Here is a 19,493-nt window from a genome sequence, read left to right as displayed (position 1 = left end):
ACCTCGTTCCCAGGGTCTTTTCCCTGGCTTGGGGGTGGGGCGGGAAAAGGCCCTGGGATCGGCTGGTCACATGATCTCAGAACACCCAAATATCTTGGGTGTACTAAATTATCATATGTTAAACGGAACTTTCAAGATGGCGGTCTCGTCGAGTGAACCAAAGTTTTTGTCAGTGCTTCGTCGAGTCGGATTTTCCTTAAATAACGGTAATTTTCCACCTTTAAATTTAAAACCTCTTCAAATGAAGTGTTTTGAATATATGCTGAAAGGTCAGGATGTTATTGGAGTCCTACCTACTGGATTTGGCAAGTCAATGCTCTTTCACCTTCTACCTCATTCTATTCCTGTGAAGACCACCAAGAACATAGTTATTGTGGTATGTCCATTAAATTCCATCATTGAAGATCAGCTGAAAGTCTTAAAAGCTCGCAGGATAACCGCTGATGTCTTACAGCTTGCTGTAAACGAGAAGGAACCGGCCGAGAATTTGTTCGGAAATGAACAAGAACCAAGCGAGCACGTGGTCCCGAATTCAACGAAGTTTCCTCGAGATGTTGTTAATGGCAACACTTCAATTGTATTCGCCCATCCAGAGGCTCTATTAAGTAAGGAAGGTCGAGAGCTAATGGGAAGCAAAGTCTTCCAGGAGAATGTTGTTGCCTGCATTGTTGACGAAGCTCACTGTGTTGAATTATGGTAAGTGCGTAAAATATTCATTCCTTGTCTATTCATGTCATGTTTGTTACAGACTTAGCTTATTTCCGGGAAATCTAAATCACGGTTACAGCACCGACAAGTATTTACATTGCGACTACAATTCGGAAAAAATATGCTCTATTCTCTATCTGTTTACAAACGATGACAATTTTACTCTATGAACTATATTGATAATTCATCAGTGAATTCTATGATTTTTACACTGCTTATTGGAACATCATACACTGTCTCCATGCCATGCTCTTACAACTGAACCATAATAACAAGATACTACTAAGTAAACATTCTTACTTTTAAACAAAAATTTTGTTAGTATGCCTCATTGCACTTATGTTTGAAGATTTGTAGCTCAGGGTTTCTTTTTCCTTTTCAGGGGTGAAGATTTTAGAAAAGACTTCAAAGACCTGTCAGTGTTGAAGGCATTCTTTCCCAATGTACCTACAATGGCTCTGACAGCAACAGCACCACCTCGTTTACTGAGAGACTTGAAACAAAGTCTGCGATTGAAAAATGACTGTAAAATTGTTGCACGAAACCCTAACCGAGTGAACATATACCTGGACAAGAAAGTGCGTCTGAGTAATCATCATGGGAATGAAGGTTATGACAGAATCCTTAAACCCATAGCCAATGAACTGGCAATTCAAAGAGAAAACTACCCAATGACAATCATTTACCTAAAACTGAAATACTGCGGATATGCTTATGGCTTATTTGAAAGAATATTGAAAGCCAAACAGTGTGTTGGTGAAACATTAGAACCCACTGCAAGACTGTTTGCACAGTTCCATGCCCCCCAAACGAGTCGCATGAAGAAAGACATAATATCAGAAATAAAGAAAGAACAATCAAGGGTGAGGGTGCTATTTGCAACATCAGCACTTGGCATGGGTGTTGATGCTCCTTATGTGACCAACATCATTCACATAACACCACCAAGTAGCCTAGAAGCTTACATGCAAGAAATTGGTCGTGCTGGCCGTACGGGACTTTCATCATGTGCTACACTTTATTACAATAACTCTGATATTGGAAATAATAAAAAACATGTGGAAGAATCAATGAAGTCATATTGTAGATCAGAAGACACCTGTCAACGGAAACTCCTTCTGGATTACTTTGGATTCTCCAGTGTTCAACAAGAGAACTGTTGCTGCATATGCGATGACAAGTTCAAAACAACTGAAGAGGATCTACCCCAAGCTATTAGAAGCAAGGTCAGATTTCTATCTAACGATAACCGCGTTATCCTTGAAAGGTTAATCAAGAGTGCAATTTCTGACCACGAGTCCAAAGTGACATCAGAGTGTTCAAGGCTATTTGACATTTCTGTAGATAAGAATCTGGCTGCAAAGGTTGTGGAGGGAGTGGAATTTATTGAGTCAGAAGCAGACTTGTTGAAATCATTTGGCATATGGGATGAAACCTGTTCTTCTCAGATCTTTTCACTTATATCTGCACACACTGTTATGTGTACAACTGAAATGGACTCCGATGATGATTAGAGCATCAACTTAAAATGTTCTGTTCGCCTATATCTGAGCATACTCCTGTTGACATGTCAAACTAAAATGAACTCCGAAGATTAGAACATCAACATAACTTGTAAATTTTGTCAACTACTATAGATATATCTTGATTTATTCTCTTAAAACACACTATTGATATTTAGTTATTTCCGTGTTGTTGCCATGACACTGATCAGTTTGTCTACATTTGTTCTTTTCGCTTATATCTGAGCACAGTACTATGTGTAGAACTGAAATGGACTCTGATGATGATCAGAACATCATCATAAATTGTAAATACTGTGAACTGCTGTAGATATATCTGGATTTACTGTCGTAAAACACACTATTGATATTTAATTATTTCCGTGTTGTTGCCATGGCACTGATCAGTTTGTCTACATTTGTTCTTTTCGCTTATATCTGAGCACAGTACTATGTGTAGAACTGAAATGGACTCTGATGATGATCAGAACATCATCATAAATTGTAAATACTGTGAACTGCTGTAGATATATCTGGATTTACTGTCGTAAAACACACTATTGATATTTAATTATTTCCGTGTTGTTGCCATGGCACTGATTAGTTTGTCTACATTTGTTCTTTTCGCTTATATCTGAGCACAGTACTATGTGTAGAACTGAAATAGACTCTGATGATGATCAGAACATCATCATAAATTGTAAATACTGTGAACTGCTATAGATATATCTGGATTTACTGTCTTAAAATACACTATTGATATTTAATTATTTCTGTGTTGTTGCCATGACACTGATCAGCTTGTCTACATTTCACTTATCACACATATATCTGAGCACAATACTGTGTAGAATTGAAATGCACTCTGAAGATGATCAGAACATCATAAATTGTAAATACTGTGACCTGTAGATATTTCTTGATTTACTCTTAAAATACACTATTGATATTTAATTATTTCTGTTGTTACCATGACACTGATCAGTTTGTCTACATTTGTTCTTATCATGCATATATGATTATCTCAGCACAATACCAGATGTAAAACTGAAATGAACTCTGATGATGATCAGAACATCACCATAAATTGTAAATACTGTGAACTTTGATTTACTCTATTAAAATACACTATTGATATTTAATTAATTATGTTGTTACCGTGACATTGATCTTTTTTCTTTTAACATTAATTTTGTTCTTTTCACTCATATCTGAGCACAATACTATATGTAGAACTGATGATCTCTGATGATGATTAGAACATCATCATAAATTGTAAATACTGTGAACATTGATTTACTCTCCTAAAGAATGCTATTGATTAACTGGGCCCTCAGTGATCTTCATCTAAGTGTATGTCTAAGTTGATAACTCTTCCAAGTGTTTGGCTAGCCACTGATGATAGTCCACAATGTTTAAATACCTTAGAGGAGACCTTTTAATGTCAGGGAAGCTGTCATGAAATCTTGCTGGCATATGATTGAAAGGATTCAATCGCAATAGGTCAGACACCATTTCTTTCTCATCTTTAAGTGAGTCACGTGTTGTATGTTGCACAGATGTCTTGTGGATCCCTACAGAAGAGTCAAATTCTTCTACAATCTGATGGATGCCAGTGGTTGCTTTGCAGACCTTGCTTATAGAGTTCAGGGTTTTGTTTGGTCCCTGCCTCTGGACAATGCTTTTACTGCAACGGTTGGAAATTTCTTGGGCCAGGTCGTCTTCAATATTCCTTCCAGCACCACCCCTCCAATTTACAAAAAATCCCCATTTGAACTGTTCAGCCAGGCGTGGAGTTAATAGGCACTCAATTTGGGCTATACTCACAAACATTTCAATGGCATATTTGCTGTAAGCCCCCACTGACTTGAAAACTGACAGCAAGAGTTTTTGGTTGATGAGATTTCTGCTGCCATCTCCCTCTGCTGCAGTGTCCTTCATTTGCATGACAAGAATAGCCAAGAAAATAAAACAAAGGGCATAATTCTTGACATAGTCATCATCATTGCAGCAGTCATTGACATCTACTTTCTGTAAAAGGAACTTGTCAATGAACTTGCCAAAAGCATCATCAAAGTATTTCTTCTTGTTTTCTAAGGTCTCACGCGCAATGTTTTCTGGGAATTTATGTAATGAGGGCCTCTCCTCAAGGTCTGACATCCCAAAAAAGTTCAGGGCAGCAGTTACTATGTAGGCTTTCCCCACACTGAGGAACAACTCTTCGCTTCCTTCATAGGAGTCAAGAACTTTGGAAGGGGTAGCATTCCTCCTATTGTATTTCTCCCTGAAGTACTTTAAGGTGCCAACTTGATTGACAGACTCTGCTTTGTGAAGAAATGAGTATGAATACTGTAAAAGGGATGCTTTGGTATGCCACATCACTGGTTTAAAGGGCGAGCAATGTTCAAAACGATCAGCTGCTGTGTGCGAACCAGACAGCAAATCTTTGGCACCTGCAAATCTCACACGAGTTAGCTGATCACCTGCAAATGCAATCTTCATATCTCTCATTGGGTCATCATGGGTGTCTTGTTGGTGTGCATTTGTCTGTCCAGGTGCTGCAGGTCCTTCAGGAATTGGTGGATTATCTGTGTGTGGCATTTCATCTAGCAGCCCTGCTTGAACATAGATTTCAGCAATCCACTTTTCATAGGTTCTTAAAATGTTAACACAATCATCATACTTTGCTTCATTTGCATTGATGATTGGCAGGCTTACTATGATGGACTTCTCTGACATTTGTTGGCTGTACTCATGAGAAATGTGCTCAGGGATAACAGCTTTCAAGAACTTAAATTTGGGAAAGAACTCAAGAACAATTCGCCCAACAATGATTTTGGCACATTCTACATACCTTTTCCATTCCGGTACATTTAAAGAAAAATTATGTCGAGGGAAATCTCTAATGTTGCCTTTGGGGCTGTCATTGGGCAAGTGATTGAAGTCGATTCTGTTTTCAATCAGGTTACTGGCAAACAAGTGCAGATCATCATTCTGGATTTCCTTTCTCATGTGACCCTTCAAAATTTTCAGGTCCCAGTTGTCACCAGTGCCTCGGAACACACTTCCTTTCTTTACTTGCTGCACCACTATATCTGAAAAGTGACCTCCTAAGAGCTTTAGCAGGGTATCCCTTCTCCCAGTCGACAGGCACACGCCAAGTTTATTCAGTCGTTCTTGAAGCTATTACAAGGGGAGCAGAAATAAAAGTGTCAAATTCAGCATACATGCAATACTGATCTCTTATTTTCAATTCATTGCAAAGATCACTTATTATTATATGGACATGAGTGTTCTACTGGAAATGTAATACACATAAAATCCATAGGAAACTAAATCCAGGACCCAAGTGGCATATTGGCCATATCCCCGCTAGTGAGGATATTTATGACTTTCATGGTTGTGCTTGCAAACAGTTAGTTGTCTATACATGAAAAGACAACTGATTACATGGTGTGTCAAAACAATATTTTTCTCACTCGCTGCACTCGTTTGTAGAATCTTGCTTTACCACCAAAAAATAAAATTCATATCTTCACGCCGCTGTGTAAATATCCTATACATTACATGCTTTTTAATGAATTCTTCAAATACAATCTCAATCACAGCCTAACTGATCACTCACTTTTGACACCAAACTACCAAACAATAACAAAAGTTCTGTCAAGCTTTGTATGAAAAGAGGATCAACCATAGATTGTATTCAATGTATGAATTGATGCCACTCACGCAGTGGGAGTAAGGGACATAATAAAGGAAAGCAATGAATTTTTTATACATCATCAACTTATAAATTATATTACTGACCTTTTTGGTACATCCACCTTCAATGATGAGAACTGTATTCACACGTTTCACCAGGTTGAGTTCATGCCACCTCTCGTTCATAAGGATTGAGTACAAAAAACTGTACTTTACTTGAAGTTCAAGCTTTGTTTCTGCGACGGAGTTCTCCTTGCCAGACACTGCGTTCATGAGCTCAACAAAGAAAGGGAGGTTCGTCTTCAATTCAAGCCAAACTTTGCTGAAATCAAAGTCTTTCATGCTGTCATAATCATTTCCATATAAAATGGAACCTTGAGAACGCTTGCACAGCTCTGCACACGATGTTTTCAACTCCTCACTAACGGTTCTCTTCAACTCTCTGACAACACTTGGACAGTGATCTTTCAAGATAGCCGCCAATACAATTGCATCCTTGTGGCTGACAGCTTGTACAATCATTTTCTGCTGTCTTTCAGTCAATAACGACTGCCCTTCAAATAATGATGTACAGTCATTGTCTCCTGTTGATTTAGGCCTTAGAACAGTTGCAGCTTGCTGAGTTGGAAATGAAGGCTGCTCTACCGAACTTAATGTCGTTCGCCTCGACAGCTGATCCAAGGAAGTGATTGTGCAATCATGTCCTTTTGATTTAGACATTAGCACCGCGGTCACGCCGGTAGCATCTTGCGGTGTTGAGAAAGACGACTGTTCTGCAGACGTCGAAGTATTTCTTCTCGGCTGATCCGTAGAAGAGGCTGAGTAGTTATCTCCGGTTGATTTAGGCATTAAAATTGTCGCAGCTTGTGGAGTTGAGAAGGAGAGCTGCTTTCTTGTTGGTGTGATTGGCTTCGACGGCTCATCCACGTGCACAGAGCTTTCGGATGGCATATTCGATGATAAACGCTTCGACGGCTGAAGCGAAGAAGGTGAGAGCTGAACGCATCGCTTTACAGCATATTCTGAGCTTTGGTCCAACGGTGTATTCTCTATGGATTGGGCTCTCTGAATAAACTGTTCCATCTTGTTCACGAATGAAACACAACCCCTACATAAAACCTTTGACCTCATATCGTCTTCCGAAATTTTTATGCCACACGTTTTATGGACTTTAGCGCACAGATCTTTTGATGAACCAGCTTTGCTGAATATTCGAAGCATATAGCGACTCTCGTGAGAATCACCACAGAGTCTGCAAACTGGATTGCGAGGAGAAATCTTCGTCGGAGTGGACATACTTTCCGCCATTTTTATTTCGGCATAATGCATAAATTATCTTTATTTGGCCAAATTTTGCATTAATTATTTAAAACAATCAACCAATCAATATGAAGGATTCACCGGCCGATCCCAGGGTCTTTTCCCGCCCCACCCCCAAGCCAGGGAAAAGACCCTGGGAACGAGGTTGGTGCCAAGAAATTACTAAAAACAATACAATTACAAAATTTCATGATTGAAAATTACTAGTGTTAATTGCTATTGTGGAGAGTGAGTGTGCAAAGAGATTAACGAAATGACCTAAGAGACAGTTCTGCTTTCATCGAATTTGGAAGAGAATTTCATAGTCTAGCACCACGATATGAAAAACTCTTCCAATGGATATCTCGTGGACAAAACAAAACTTCAACAAGTGTCCAAGCCACTAAGAAAGTCTTACTTACATGTATAGTGGGGTATCACAATGGAACAGTTTGCCAATTAACCTACGGAAAATAGACTCTCTTGGGCGCTTCAAAGGTGAAATCAAATATTCTTATGGCGGATGCAATCCTTGAGAAATTGGACTTTCGCTCTGGAATGCCCTCGAAAATGAACGTAGCAAGAAAATATGCGAAGGACAAAAAACTATTGATAACCAAGTATGTTCCACTTTATTTCAGCTTTAATCTAAATTACATTAAGGTGAAAAAGACAACTGTAAACTATTCAGATGTGATGAACTATATTGGTATATTTGCTGAGTTGTCAGGCATGTAAAACAGAAATAGCGCAATAAGTACAACTGAAAACAACGTTTCCACACCGCTAAAGAAATCTTTGTATTTCGCTTGTAGAGGGCATACATTGTTAGTAAAAAGGTCCGTTATTGGTTAACTTATCTTGGGGTGATAAGGGGCGTACATGCCCTGAACTCGAAACCATGGTGAAGGCCTTTTTAAACTTTGCGACTTAAAGTACCATGATTAAAACGGTATCTATTTGTCTTTTTGAAAACTTGCATCCTTGTCAGTCTTGTCAGTGAGACCCTTTATTTCCTGTTTGGCTTTTCGTTGTTCAATCATTGTCTTTCCGAGCTTTTGCAGGCACCGTTTATTTGAAGCAATCAAACTCCACATTTGATCTAAACTTTCTTTCGATCAGCTCGCGAACTTGCAATAAGCCGGCCTCCGGGCTTCCTTTTCCAATCGGAGCTACAAAAAGACAAAGAAAGAGCAAATGCTGACTATGAGTTTAGGTTTGGTCAGAAAAATTAAGCGCACTAGTCTAAAGTAAGTATAGTATGCACTCATGTTGATCATGTTGATAAAAATAATGACAGTATCAAGTTTCAAAAACAGAAAATAAGACAAATACGTAAAATACAATCACTAGGGTTAACTGAATATTTGCCAAAACAGTTTTGCAATGACAAAATTTCGAATCTCTACAATAATTTCAAGATCAGAATTGATACTTAATGTTATGACAAGAAATGGTTCTGAAATGATATAGGGGTGACTGGTTTCAAGATATCGATAACTGGCCATTACTGTGTTAAGTGTGTTATGTCTGGGATGTGTTTCTCGTATAGGATATCATTTCATATATACCCACTGCCAGGTATTTCACACAGTGACAATCTAACAGCCCGACAATTGTCTTCAAATCTAATAATAATTATAATTTTTTAGAACTGGAAAATGCAAGAGGGTTTTGATTACCTTTGATGCTTACTTGTCATAAATCTGTATTTTCAACTGACCCAGCTGGTTCGCTGGTTAACCTAAAAAGCAGTAAAATACAAGCCTTTATATACCAGCAGAGGTGGTGTTGTTTGTTTCAAGGCAGTAAGCCGACTGAACGACCTCAAGAACATACTTTGTTACTCTATCAAATCTGTGAACAATTTAAAGGACCATTTTACTTTTTTGTAAAACAAAGTAATAAAAACACCTTAAATAAATTTCATCGTCTGTTCCTTCAACTCTTTTCCTCCTTTTCCTGAAACAAACAAATTCACAAATACAGTACAAATTTTTGGAAACAAATAGCAAGGTATGATGAACAATGACGTTTGATCTTCTTGCAATTTTAAAACCTTAAATAAGAAGAATCCCAATTTTAAAACTGTTTATTCTGTTTTTGATTTCATACATTATATGCGATTACCTCATATAACAGATTCCAGCTACAAGCAGGGCAGCTATAAGAATTGCTGACACCACGGGAACAACAACAACTACCCCATTTAAACCTGTAAACAGGAACGCACCGTAAACTAAAGGTAACTAGAGCTTTAGGTTTATTGTTTTTTCACCAAAATATAAGAACAAATACATTCAGATAGACAAACAACTATCTTGCAAAAGGCAAATAAATCCAAAATACAGTGGAACCTCCGACCCTTTCGTAAGCGACCAGTTTTCCAAAATACCAAAAACTTCTGAGTCAAATCACTATACTTGGAGCCTCCTGTAAGCGACCACCTCTCGTAAGCGACCACTTTTAAAGCTAAAAGTTCGAAATTTTCTTTTGTTTTTAACCTCCAGTAAGTGACCACTTGTAACAGATAATAGAGCAAAAATTGGATAATAAGGTGTTATTCTGTTCGCCTTATTAGGTAGTTAATCAGAAGCGAACCATGATACCCCGAATAAATACTTTGGAAATCTTAAAAATATTATTTGTGGCTACTAAAAGTTATTACATGGGTTTAGATAGGCATTGGCGCATGGGGTAGGTCTCTGCAGCACCATGTGCTAATGAGGCAAATTTGGATCCAATATGGCCTAAGCTCTCGTAAGCGACCACCTCCCGTAAGAGACCACCTAGGCTTTGTTGGTTTTGAAACGTGATGTTAATTCGTTTTTGGTCGCAGGAACTTACTTTACCGTAGATGTTATCAAGTAATTGTCATTTTCAAACAAAGCCTTACTTACTTACTTACTTAATCTACTGTGGTTGACCAGCCTTCAGCTGCTATGTCCGTTAGGGAAATAGTCATAACCGCTAGGTTTTGCGTACGTGTTCTCCGGTTAGATATATCCACGAGGTTTTCCTCGGTTAGGTCAGTTCAAGTGCAGATTTCACTGCGTCAACTTCTACTCGGCATTGGGCCATAGTTTCTCTATACACTGTTACTCGTCTATTCTATCAAGTCAAGTTCAGTGCGTGTGCAAACCAAAGTGAGTAATCTATTCCTTGTTCTTTAGGGTTAGTTCTTAGGTTTTCTATTGTTATTTGTTTCGGTTGAGTTTCCTTTTATCGTTACTAAATCGGTTAGTTAGTTCTGTATGCTCGGAATCGCGCTTGATTAGGTCCATATCTCCAATATAGGGTTATTTTGCCATAAAGTACCGTCCAAGTTACACACCGTGTAGCCTATTAATCGTTTTCCAGCCTTCCGTACGATCAGTATAAGTGCCGATTATGTTACACTTCCATGTTACGGACGTTATTGAGAATGCTAGCAATAGTTTCTTCATTTGTGTTATTTTATCTTTATACTTCGGTATGTTAGTTACGTTAGCTTCTATTTTCGTTATTGTATTTCAGTTCGAACCGGCATACGGTTTACATTATACGACTTACGGCTAAGCTTACAGCACGTGGTTTAATTCTACCTTCGTCTTGGCACGTGCTTCATTTCATTTGAGTCTGTATGGAACATTGATCTCTGCCAATTAAACTCTGTTTACATCGTAGTCGGAAGTTCTTGTCGAGTTCGTTTTAACACTACGCACTGCTCTACGCATGTGATTACTTGGATTTTGGGCCTGCTATATTCTGTCCTTGTAACTCACAGGCTTGACATTTAAGGTGGTCGCTTACGGGAGATTAAACTGGAGTACGGGATGTGACGGGGGAAAGAAACAGAACTAGCGTGCCAATTGCAATGTAACCCCCTACTACACTCAGCATACACTTTATATATACACTAAAAACAAATACAAGCAAATAAAAACGTGATAAATATATAAATTAAGCAAGCCAAATAACTACAATAAGCGACAAAAGTGGTTGGGACACTAAGGAAATGATACTCTATGATATTTGCCCACTTAAATGCATCTGGCGATAATTCTCTGATACCCCGCCTCTCCACCAATTCAATGTTATGCAGGTGATGTGGTCTGCGTAGTCTCAGAGAAACAAAATGTACATTGTTGGGGGAGAGGGGAAAAACTGTTTCCAGGACTCTCAAAAGCATAATTTTACAGTTAAGTGTCTCAACACTTCTGTCTCCTATTGAAGAAGGGTAATAACATTAATTCAATACGATAATTATGGAGGAAATTTAAATCAGACCAAAAGTGTCAATTATGTACTATGCTGCCCATACCCTCATGGCATTTCTCAGGTTGCTTCTGAAATCTTAATCTATACTCATGGTCTCAGTGAACTTTCCTCACTGTTCTAGAGACTCTCTTGCCTCGAATTAGACTTTCAGGTGTACAAGTCGCCCTCGAATAATCTATAAGGGAAGTGAGGATGATTATCTTAGCAGAGGAAAATTGAGTTTCAGTATACCTTTTCTCTGTGGCTGCTTTTTTTCATCCTTCTTTCCACTTTCCTTTGACGCCTGTGAGGCTGCGATGGCACAGGGCTCTAATTGTCATGGAAGATAGTGTCACTTTAATTTTAATTCCACTAACTTATGAAAGGTTATCACTTGCATACCAGCTACTTAGCTACAATAGCAGAGTGTAGTGTTTGACTATTGGTTTGTCGACTGCCATGCCTTGTTATGTGTTGTTATATGCAAACGCATTCAGATCGGACACTATTGGTTACGAAAACGACCCTGCAAGGGTTCGTAAACACTCACCCGAATTACTAACCCCATAATATGAAACACTAAAGCCGTGGAAAGATCCCGCCTTGTCTGATTTGAATACAACAAATACCCGGTTTGACGAGATGCAGATTCCTTCCTTTAGGGGAGGGTGACCTCCGTTAAACTCCTCCAATGCCTCCCCTGTCGCATTCTGTCCATCGTACATGTAAAACGCGTCTCTGTTATTCTCATTTTGCAAACTAAAGCTTGAGAATATTAAGTAGATTTGTTGCGCTGTGGTAAGCGCGATTCTCCAGAAGCAGTACTGTCCATCCGAGTAATTTCTTGGACAGTTTGTTGACTGGAAAGTGCCATTGACTGCAGTTAGAGTTTCGTTATATCCTGAAAAAAAAAACAACAACAACGACAACAAAAAAAAACAGAGTTGTTTTAAATTATCAACCGTTCTGGCCATTCGACTTTAAATTTTCCTTAGTATGTAACAGTCTCAGTTACCATTTCCGTACCAATTTGAATTTTAGACAACTGCACTTTACCACACTCCTCGTCCAAATGCCACCTTTCAGAACACAATAATGCTTTAACTCAAGTGCGTTTTCTTGTGCATCATTTGTGCGAGGTAGAAAACAATACTGTGAAAACAAAACTATTTTTGTATGTAGTCTATGATCAATAAATGATGGTTGAGCCCCTGGCCAATTATACTAAGATAATAAAACTATTCGCTCTCGGTTTTGTTCCACTTCCGTGATTAACTTGGAGCCTCACCGTCGCCAACTATTAGTCTATAGGAAGCTAGAGCTCCTGGTTTTAATGCTAAACAAACGATTTACGAAAATTTTAAACGAACACGAATCATTTTTTTCAAAAAACGAAGAAAAGGCTCGCCACCATAACCATACGTACTACTTGCAAAAAGTAGACGCTCGACAAGTCGGGTACTAAACATGTTTTATTACGTTTTTCTTACCTATCTTCGGCGGCACTTTAGTTGTCGATGTCCACGGTTTTCCTCTGGGTGTCGTTTTTATCAGCGTATCTGTTGTAGGAGTAATCGGAGATAAATACGTTACTTCTGGAGTCATAGAAATAACATAAGACGACGACGCCATCTCCGAAGCTTGTGTAGAGGACGATGACGTTGATGTTTTAGCAGTCGTGGTAGAAACAATAGGCGAGGACGTTACTTTAAGAGTTTGTGCTGTAGGAGTAATCGGAGATAAATGCGTTATTTCTGTAGTACGCAGGGTCATAGAAATAACATAAGACCACGACGCCATTTCCCAAGCTTGTGTAGGGGACGATGACGTTAACTTTGAGGTTTTAGCAGTCGTGGTAGGAACAACAGGCGAGGACTTCACTTTCAAAGTTTGTGTTGTTGAAGTAGCAAAAGCAGTGGACGATGACGTCAGTTTTGAGGCTATAGAGATCTTAGAAGTAAGGATATGCGGTGACGTGATACGTGCTGCTGAGGTTGGTACTTTCGTAGGTGTGACTCGAGGAACTGTTATATACGACGGGAACAATAAGTTAATTTAGCAAAGGAATATTGCAAAACTTTTGAAAGGTTAGCACTCCCCAATAGAACTGAAACACCGCATATAATTACCTTTTGGTTCCAGTAACTCTTATAATTTACATTTATGTGTACTGACTATTGCCATCACAAAAAGGTCAAAAATACGGTGAAGGACAAAAATGTAAATGAAAGAAAAAGGAACTAGGAATTTACTGTGCCGTCGTGCGTTGTCACGTGGTAACAAGCAGCCAATAAGAATTTAGAGGTTTTTACTTTTAATTAAGTCCATGACATTACGAACAAAACTACGGAAGCTAATAAGACTTACCCGGTTTTCTACCAACAACATAAGAAGCGCTGAAGCCTTTGTATGAGTTTTTCTTGTCTGATTTGAATATCAAAAACATTCGGCTTGATGAAGAGTAGATTCCCTCCTTTGGAGGAGGGTGACCTCCGTAAAACACTCCTAACACCTCCCCTGTTTCATCTTCTCCATCATACACATGTAGCTCGTCAGTAGAACTCTCTATTTGCAAACTAAAGCTTTCAAACTTTAAGTGTATTTGTTGTGTCGTGTTGACAATGACCTTCCACGAGCAGTACTGTCCATTCGGATAATGTTTTGGATAGTTTATTGACGTAAGAGTGCCACTGACAGCTGTCAACGTGTTGTTACATCCTTAAAAATAGGGAAAAAAGGAAGCTATTTGTCAACTTCAAGTCAACGTTAAAATCGTACGCTTTCGTCTGAGCAAAGTCACGGACGAAGGGTTAATGCTGGAAACGTCAGTTTCACTAACTCGCTACGGCGGTTAATTTACCTTTATCAGTTTCAATCTGATAACAACAAAGTGTTTCATTTGCCCGCCGACGCAGTCCAGCAGTTTGTACAGGTAATCGTATGAATACAAGTACAATTAAGGATTTATTCCACGAATGATACTTTAGTGAAAATTCTCCCAAAATTGCACCAGCCTTTAGGCGAGTACAATTTGAAAGAGTTTTCAAATGCCACGAGTAATGCAAATCCTTAATTGCTCGAGTATTCATTTTATTTTGAGAAAATCAAGAACGCGCCAGCATTAATTTGCACTGCAGTTCAAATTAAAAAGGAACGATAAATTGGCCTGCTCTCAGTCAATCACGATGAAGTTATTTTCCCAGTTATTCTAGAAACTAATTCCCACCTTAATTTGACTGGAAAATAATATGGTCCCTATTACCCTTAAAAATAATTTCCCCCTATATATTTGGGAGTTTTAACTGGTGGACAGGTTTTAATTAGTAAACTATGAAAATGGCATTGCTCTATAGAGAAAGATGAATTCGCATGATAATTGTCATCTATAGTGGTTTTGCTATGGGAAGTCGTGCAGTCCTTTTTCAATTTCAGAGTTAAGATGCTTAGGAAAAATGTTCGCACTAATTTATGTTTTCTCACCCTGGTAGTAACAGTAATAAATGGTGGGGTGCATTTTTCCAGCGTTGTAAGGATACGAGCCATTTCGTTTGTCGTTCTCCTTGTTATGTGTAAAATAATATATCCACTCCAGACTAGTTACTGCCCACTTAACCATCTGGCATTTCGCTGACTCGTAAGCCAGCAGAAAAAATGGAGATTTAGAAGGAAGGAGGATAGGTTCGTCTTTATCTCCGTCTGTTCTACAACAGAAGTTAATCTCTGTGTACTGCGAATATCTGCCATCAGGAAAAAATCCATCTTTTTCATCGTTACTATAGCTGTCAGCCCAGAAGACCCATCCAAGTATCAAGCCTTTAGGGCAACGGTCGCTCCCTTTATAAATGCAGTATTTCCCTGCAATGAGTGAAAAATTCCATTTAGGAAATAACTATATAGAGCTGGACGTTGAATAAAACACAGGGGCGGATCTAGGATTTTTTCAAGGGGATGGCCGGTACCTTGGGTTTGCAGAATGAATGGAGCGTGCCCCAAAATTGCTGCAATTTGAGAATTGGAACCTAATTGAGAACTGTTATACCAAATATACTAGCAATGCCACAAAGTAGAAATTACAAAGAGGTACCCGTCCAGAGCATTTGCCTTTATTTCTGCCATACCATTCACAATCTTTTTCAATTTTTTTTTTTTTGTTTTGCTTCTCCAAAAGGGGAATGGCTTACCACCCAATCCACCCTCCTCCCCCACCCTAAATCCGCCCTCGAAAACAAGCTAGCTAAGAAAACATAGCACATGACGAACCTCGTGGCCACGTTGGTCGCTTATACTTGAAGTCCTTTGTTGTGTCTTCTTTCATGCAGAACGATCTATTGACTCTGAAGATATCTACTTTTCCATCAATGTGGAATTCCAGTGACCTTGAGTTGTTTGATTCTGAACCATTATTTTGATAATGGTAATCATCACGCTGAAGCATCCATCCCGAATGCCAACGAAAGCCATCAGCCTGAGGACACCCGGCTATAGGTTTGGGTATTCCGTATGTTCCAGCTGGCCATTGAATAGACCCTGTAAATTAATCATCATCATCATCATCGTCGTCATCATCATCATCATCAATTATTTACCACGTAAATAATAAAAAAGGTATATCCTGACAATCCTCAAAAAGCGGCGAGAAGACCTCCAAAAGAAATCACCAGACTTATAACGGAGGCCACCTAAGAAGTTAATGTATTAATAATTTTAACTTCTGCAGGCGCGGCATGACCAATTCACTATTTTGTAAATAAAAATGTGATCAACTTTTTCTTAAAGTTGGAAAAGCTTGTTAAACGTGTTATAGATACTGGTAGAGAATTCCAAATTTTAAGGTCTTGGTGGAGTGTGGTAAATTGGCTAAGGTTTATGCGACAAAGGTGTGATCATGTGAAGTTTATATGAAATAATTCATATATGAACTGCGGTTGTAGATGAAAGTGAAGAATGATCATCGCAGTATATTTTCCAATTTAAGCAATTGGAAAGAAGAAGCCTGAAAAAAAAAAATCAGGGCTTCAACGGGATTCGAACCCGTGACCTCCGCGATACCGGTGCGATGCTCTACCAACTGAGCTATGAAGCCACACATTGGGAACGAGGCCACTTGATTGAGTTCATATCTTCCCGTGAGGAGTGAAATGATGTGAAGTTTATATGAAATAATTTATATATGAACTGCGGTTGTAGATGAAAGTGAAGAATGATCATCGCAGTATATTTTCCAATTTAAGCAATTGGAAAGAAGAAGCCTGAAAAAAAATCAGGGCTTCAACGGGATTCGAACCCCAAGTTAAAGGGAAAGGGCTTTATTAAGTGTCTTCTGTCTCGATTTAAAGATAATATAGTTAGTTTTTTTTTACACGTTTAACCCTGCATTATTACTCTCAGAGTCTTGTATTGACACAAAAGCGTAAATAGGTCTAAATACGTTTCGAGCGACTGAGTTCGATTGTGGTCCACTGAACTTGAGTAAACAAATGTTCGATACCCGAGCACTAGTGATCCCGATTGGATACTTCAGGTCACGTTTCCGAGAATATCACGCCAAATTCACATGATTCCTAGCAAAAGGGTCGTACAGGGGGGCCTCTCTGGTACGGTTCACGGATATAAAAATTTCGTTTTCCCGAATCACGAAAATACGCAAGTAAGATACTCTTTTTAATAACCTTTTCTTACACTAGAAAGAGTGTTTGAAGAAAGCAAACTCGCGAATGGCTAAGTCAAGGCTCCATATTGCAAATCGCATGCCTAAGTCACTCTCGATAGACGACTCTAAACATTCGGAGGACTTGCGTCTCAAAATCATGTAGAATAGAGTGGTAAAATTACAAATATCGGTTAATAAAACAGGTTCTTCACGGGTCACGCAAAACCTCAGGTCACGAGTCACGAAGAATAATTTCCTCAATTCACGTTTCACGGAAAATAGAATCAGCCAATCACGCATCAAGAGAATACCCCTTTACGACCCTCTAGCAAGGTATGTTATCAGAGAACTCTAATCGACATAAATTGTCGAGAAGAAACTCCATTTCAGTCTACTTTTGCTGACTTGAATTGAATTCGATTGGATTCTTCGATTCGATTCCATTAGAGTATACTTTCTAAATCTTTCTATACAACCTTTTGCATTTAGAATTCTCCTTCGGTTGCTATAATTCAAGAAATTCCTTCAAAATTTAGCTGAATTTGGCCGCCCAACTCAAAGCGATCCATCGGCAGAACTTAGTTCAGGAGGTGTTCACGAAGTCCTGTAATAAACTTAGAATACTTTCGAAATTGACATACCGAATGCTGTATTATATCTTGCCGTAGAGTTTCAAAAGAACACGACCTTAATTTAGAAGATTTAAAAGATCGAACCTGGTTTAAAAAAAATTATATAAAATATTGCCCTTGAAATTGTGGTCACGTTACATTAGTTTTGTACCGCTTCTTCTGTCTGTTGTTCCTCCTTCTCTGATACTAAGTCACGTTTGAAGTAGCTATCTGAGGGCCGGTCGGTACATTACAAGATCTTCTAAAAACCTTAAGACTTTCGGTTCGCTTCTTTTCGAATGGTCGCTACTTTAGGAAGGTCGTTACTTTTCAGTAGAAGTATACTATGCATCCTCGGTTGTCTTTTTCTGTTAAATACCATTATTATCACGGCCAGGATAACTGTGTCGTGTGCTTGGACTGAACTAAATTATTTTTCTTACAGTTATTTCCCTAACCTAATATCAGAAACCATGCCAAATAATGCTGTCAAAGTTAGCAATGTAGTTTTAGCTTCGAGGTTGTTTACATTTCCCAACTTGTTATGCCTATAGTCTCGTGTACATGCTCTTTGAACCTACCTGATGATTGCAGGCTGAACAGGACGGTTATCGCACATAACGTTTGCTACAGCATCATGTCTGGTTCCATAAACAAAGTACCAACGTTAGGGTAAAGTTAGGGTGAAGAGCGAACGCAAAGTGCTCCATGTTTACGCCATGATGACCTTTCGGTTTCTCAGAAATACAAGCACCTCGGGCTGAAGTGTGCGTTACATAGATCACGCATAAATTAATATATATTATACATTAAAACTAAGGGTCCAGTGGATATCTATGAAAGTGGAATAATTATAAAACTTCAACAACTAGCGTGCTATTAGTTGAAGTAACAATCTAACGAATGATAAAAAAGTATAAAACTCAAAAACTATAATCATACATAAAAGCAACAAAAGGTGTGCTGATATAGATATAATTTTAGGCACGCGGAGATGAAATTGAATCTGCCCAAGCCACGTAAAAACTACCTAAAACGAGGTCTTACTTATAGCGGGGTATCACTATGGACCACTGAGTTTGATCCAGTCCATCAGGGCCCCTCACAGTAAAACAGATCCATTATCACCTTCACTAAGTAGGGTTTAGCTTACTGTGGTTATTGTAAATATACTAAATTCAAATCAAAATCAAAGACACGACTAACATACGAATAAAACACAAACAAATGAAATTCGGTAACTAAAAAATTCAAACACAAATAAAACAAAGAGTGCTACCCGGTAAGGTAACGGACTTGACTGATATTTATACCTAATCGCACCTTTTTGGCACGCCTCGGCGGCATATCAGGCGCCTCTGGTCAATTCATGGTTCCTTTTATTTTTACAATCAAACGCAATCAAATTCAAACGCAAAAAATTGGGTGACAGGTAGGTGCATTAAGCGGGACTTATTAATTTGACGTTATTTTGAACGCGTTGAGGAAACTGAATTTTAACGACTTTACGTGGGTAAAGTGCAATAGAGGAAATGTGTGGGTAGCTTGTCTGCGCGAAAAAGTTGAACCAGATTCAATTTTTTTCCGTAGATGCAAGCCGTTCATACGTCTATTAACGCGAACGTGAGACTCAATGACTACACACCAACATCACGATTAGCCGTGCTAACAAATCAGCCATTGCAATACAAGTGTGAGACTATAAACCGTAAGTGGTTTTACTTCGAACCACCAGGACTGCAGTTTATTCGTTATAATTGATGATCAAAGACAACATTGTGT

The 19,493-nt window shown here is 38.7% G+C and overlaps 3 protein-coding genes across 4 annotated transcripts; 1 reads left to right on the top strand and 2 right to left on the bottom strand.

Moving 5' to 3' along the window:
- The first annotated feature begins 4 nt into the window (after positions 1-4).
- On the top strand, positions 5-3,021 carry LOC145467944 (recQ-like DNA helicase Blm). Its single transcript, XM_081451588.1, has 2 exons — positions 5-696; positions 1,091-3,021. Exons 1-2 carry the CDS (start codon positions 71-73, stop codon positions 2,220-2,222), a joined length of 1,758 nt encoding a protein of 585 aa, XP_081307714.1. The 5' UTR covers positions 5-70; the 3' UTR covers positions 2,223-3,021.
- A 61-nt stretch (positions 3,022-3,082) lies between these two features.
- On the bottom strand, positions 3,083-7,388 carry LOC145467905 (uncharacterized). The gene is made up of 2 exons (XM_081451533.1): positions 6,018-7,388; positions 3,083-5,393 (listed from the first exon to the last, which is right to left on the bottom strand). The coding sequence occupies exons 1-2, from the start codon at positions 7,239-7,241 to the stop codon at positions 3,570-3,572; spliced, it is 3,048 nt and encodes a 1,015-aa protein (XP_081307659.1). The 5' UTR covers positions 7,242-7,388; the 3' UTR covers positions 3,083-3,569.
- Positions 7,387-18,598, bottom strand: LOC145467926 (uncharacterized). 2 transcript variants are annotated; one of them, XM_081451561.1, is made up of 11 exons: positions 18,293-18,597; positions 15,711-15,977; positions 14,931-15,305; positions 13,818-14,168; positions 12,941-13,474; positions 12,001-12,351; positions 11,703-11,780; positions 9,342-9,426; positions 9,126-9,173; positions 8,894-8,955; positions 7,387-8,383 (listed from the first exon to the last, which is right to left on the bottom strand). In XM_081451561.1, exons 2-10 carry the CDS (start codon positions 15,883-15,885, stop codon positions 8,910-8,912), a joined length of 2,043 nt encoding a protein of 680 aa, XP_081307687.1. In that variant the 5' UTR covers positions 15,886-15,977; positions 18,293-18,597; the 3' UTR covers positions 7,387-8,383; positions 8,894-8,909. The 2 variants fall into 2 exon arrangements, with proteins under 2 accessions (XP_081307687.1, XP_081307688.1); XM_081451562.1 differs by lacking the exon at positions 14,931-15,305 and having other exon boundaries at positions 18,293-18,598.
- Between the last annotated feature and the right edge of the window lie 895 nt (positions 18,599-19,493).

The sequence above is a fragment of the Orbicella franksi genome, chromosome 14, assembly GCF_964199315.1.
Source record: "Orbicella franksi chromosome 14, jaOrbFran1.1, whole genome shotgun sequence".
NCBI classification, from domain to species: domain Eukaryota; kingdom Metazoa; phylum Cnidaria; class Anthozoa; order Scleractinia; family Merulinidae; genus Orbicella; species Orbicella franksi.
The sequence above is the reverse complement of the archived record's forward strand: the minus strand, read 5'-3'. Positions and strand labels throughout refer to the sequence as shown.

Excerpts from the sequence above, each read along its gene's own strand:
- LOC145467944 (XM_081451588.1), top strand. The coding sequence starts at position 71 with ATGATCTCAGAACACCCAAATATCTTGGGTGTACTAAATTATCATATG. Across the intron at positions 697-1,090 it reads GCTCACTGTGTTGAATTATG|GGGTGAAGATTTTAGAAAAG; the intron begins GTAAGTGCGTAA and ends TTTCCTTTTCAG.
- LOC145467905 (XM_081451533.1), bottom strand. The coding sequence starts at position 7,241 with ATGCATTATGCCGAAATAAAAATGGCGGAAAGTATGTCCACTCCGACG. Across the intron at positions 5,394-6,017 it reads AAGGTGGATGTACCAAAAAG|CTTCAAGAACGACTGAATAA; the intron begins GTCAGTAATATA and ends CCCTTGTAATAG.
- LOC145467926 (XM_081451561.1), bottom strand. The coding sequence starts at position 15,885 with ATGCTTCAGCGTGATGATTACCATTATCAAAATAATGGTTCAGAATCA. Across the intron at positions 12,352-12,940 it reads TAAAGTGCCGCCGAAGATAG|GATATAACGAAACTCTAACT; the intron begins GTAAGAAAAACG and ends TTTTTTTTTCAG. Across the intron at positions 9,174-9,341 it reads GCTGGAATCTGTTATATGAG|GAAAAGGAGGAAAAGAGTTG; the intron begins GTAATCGCATAT and ends TGTTTGTTTCAG.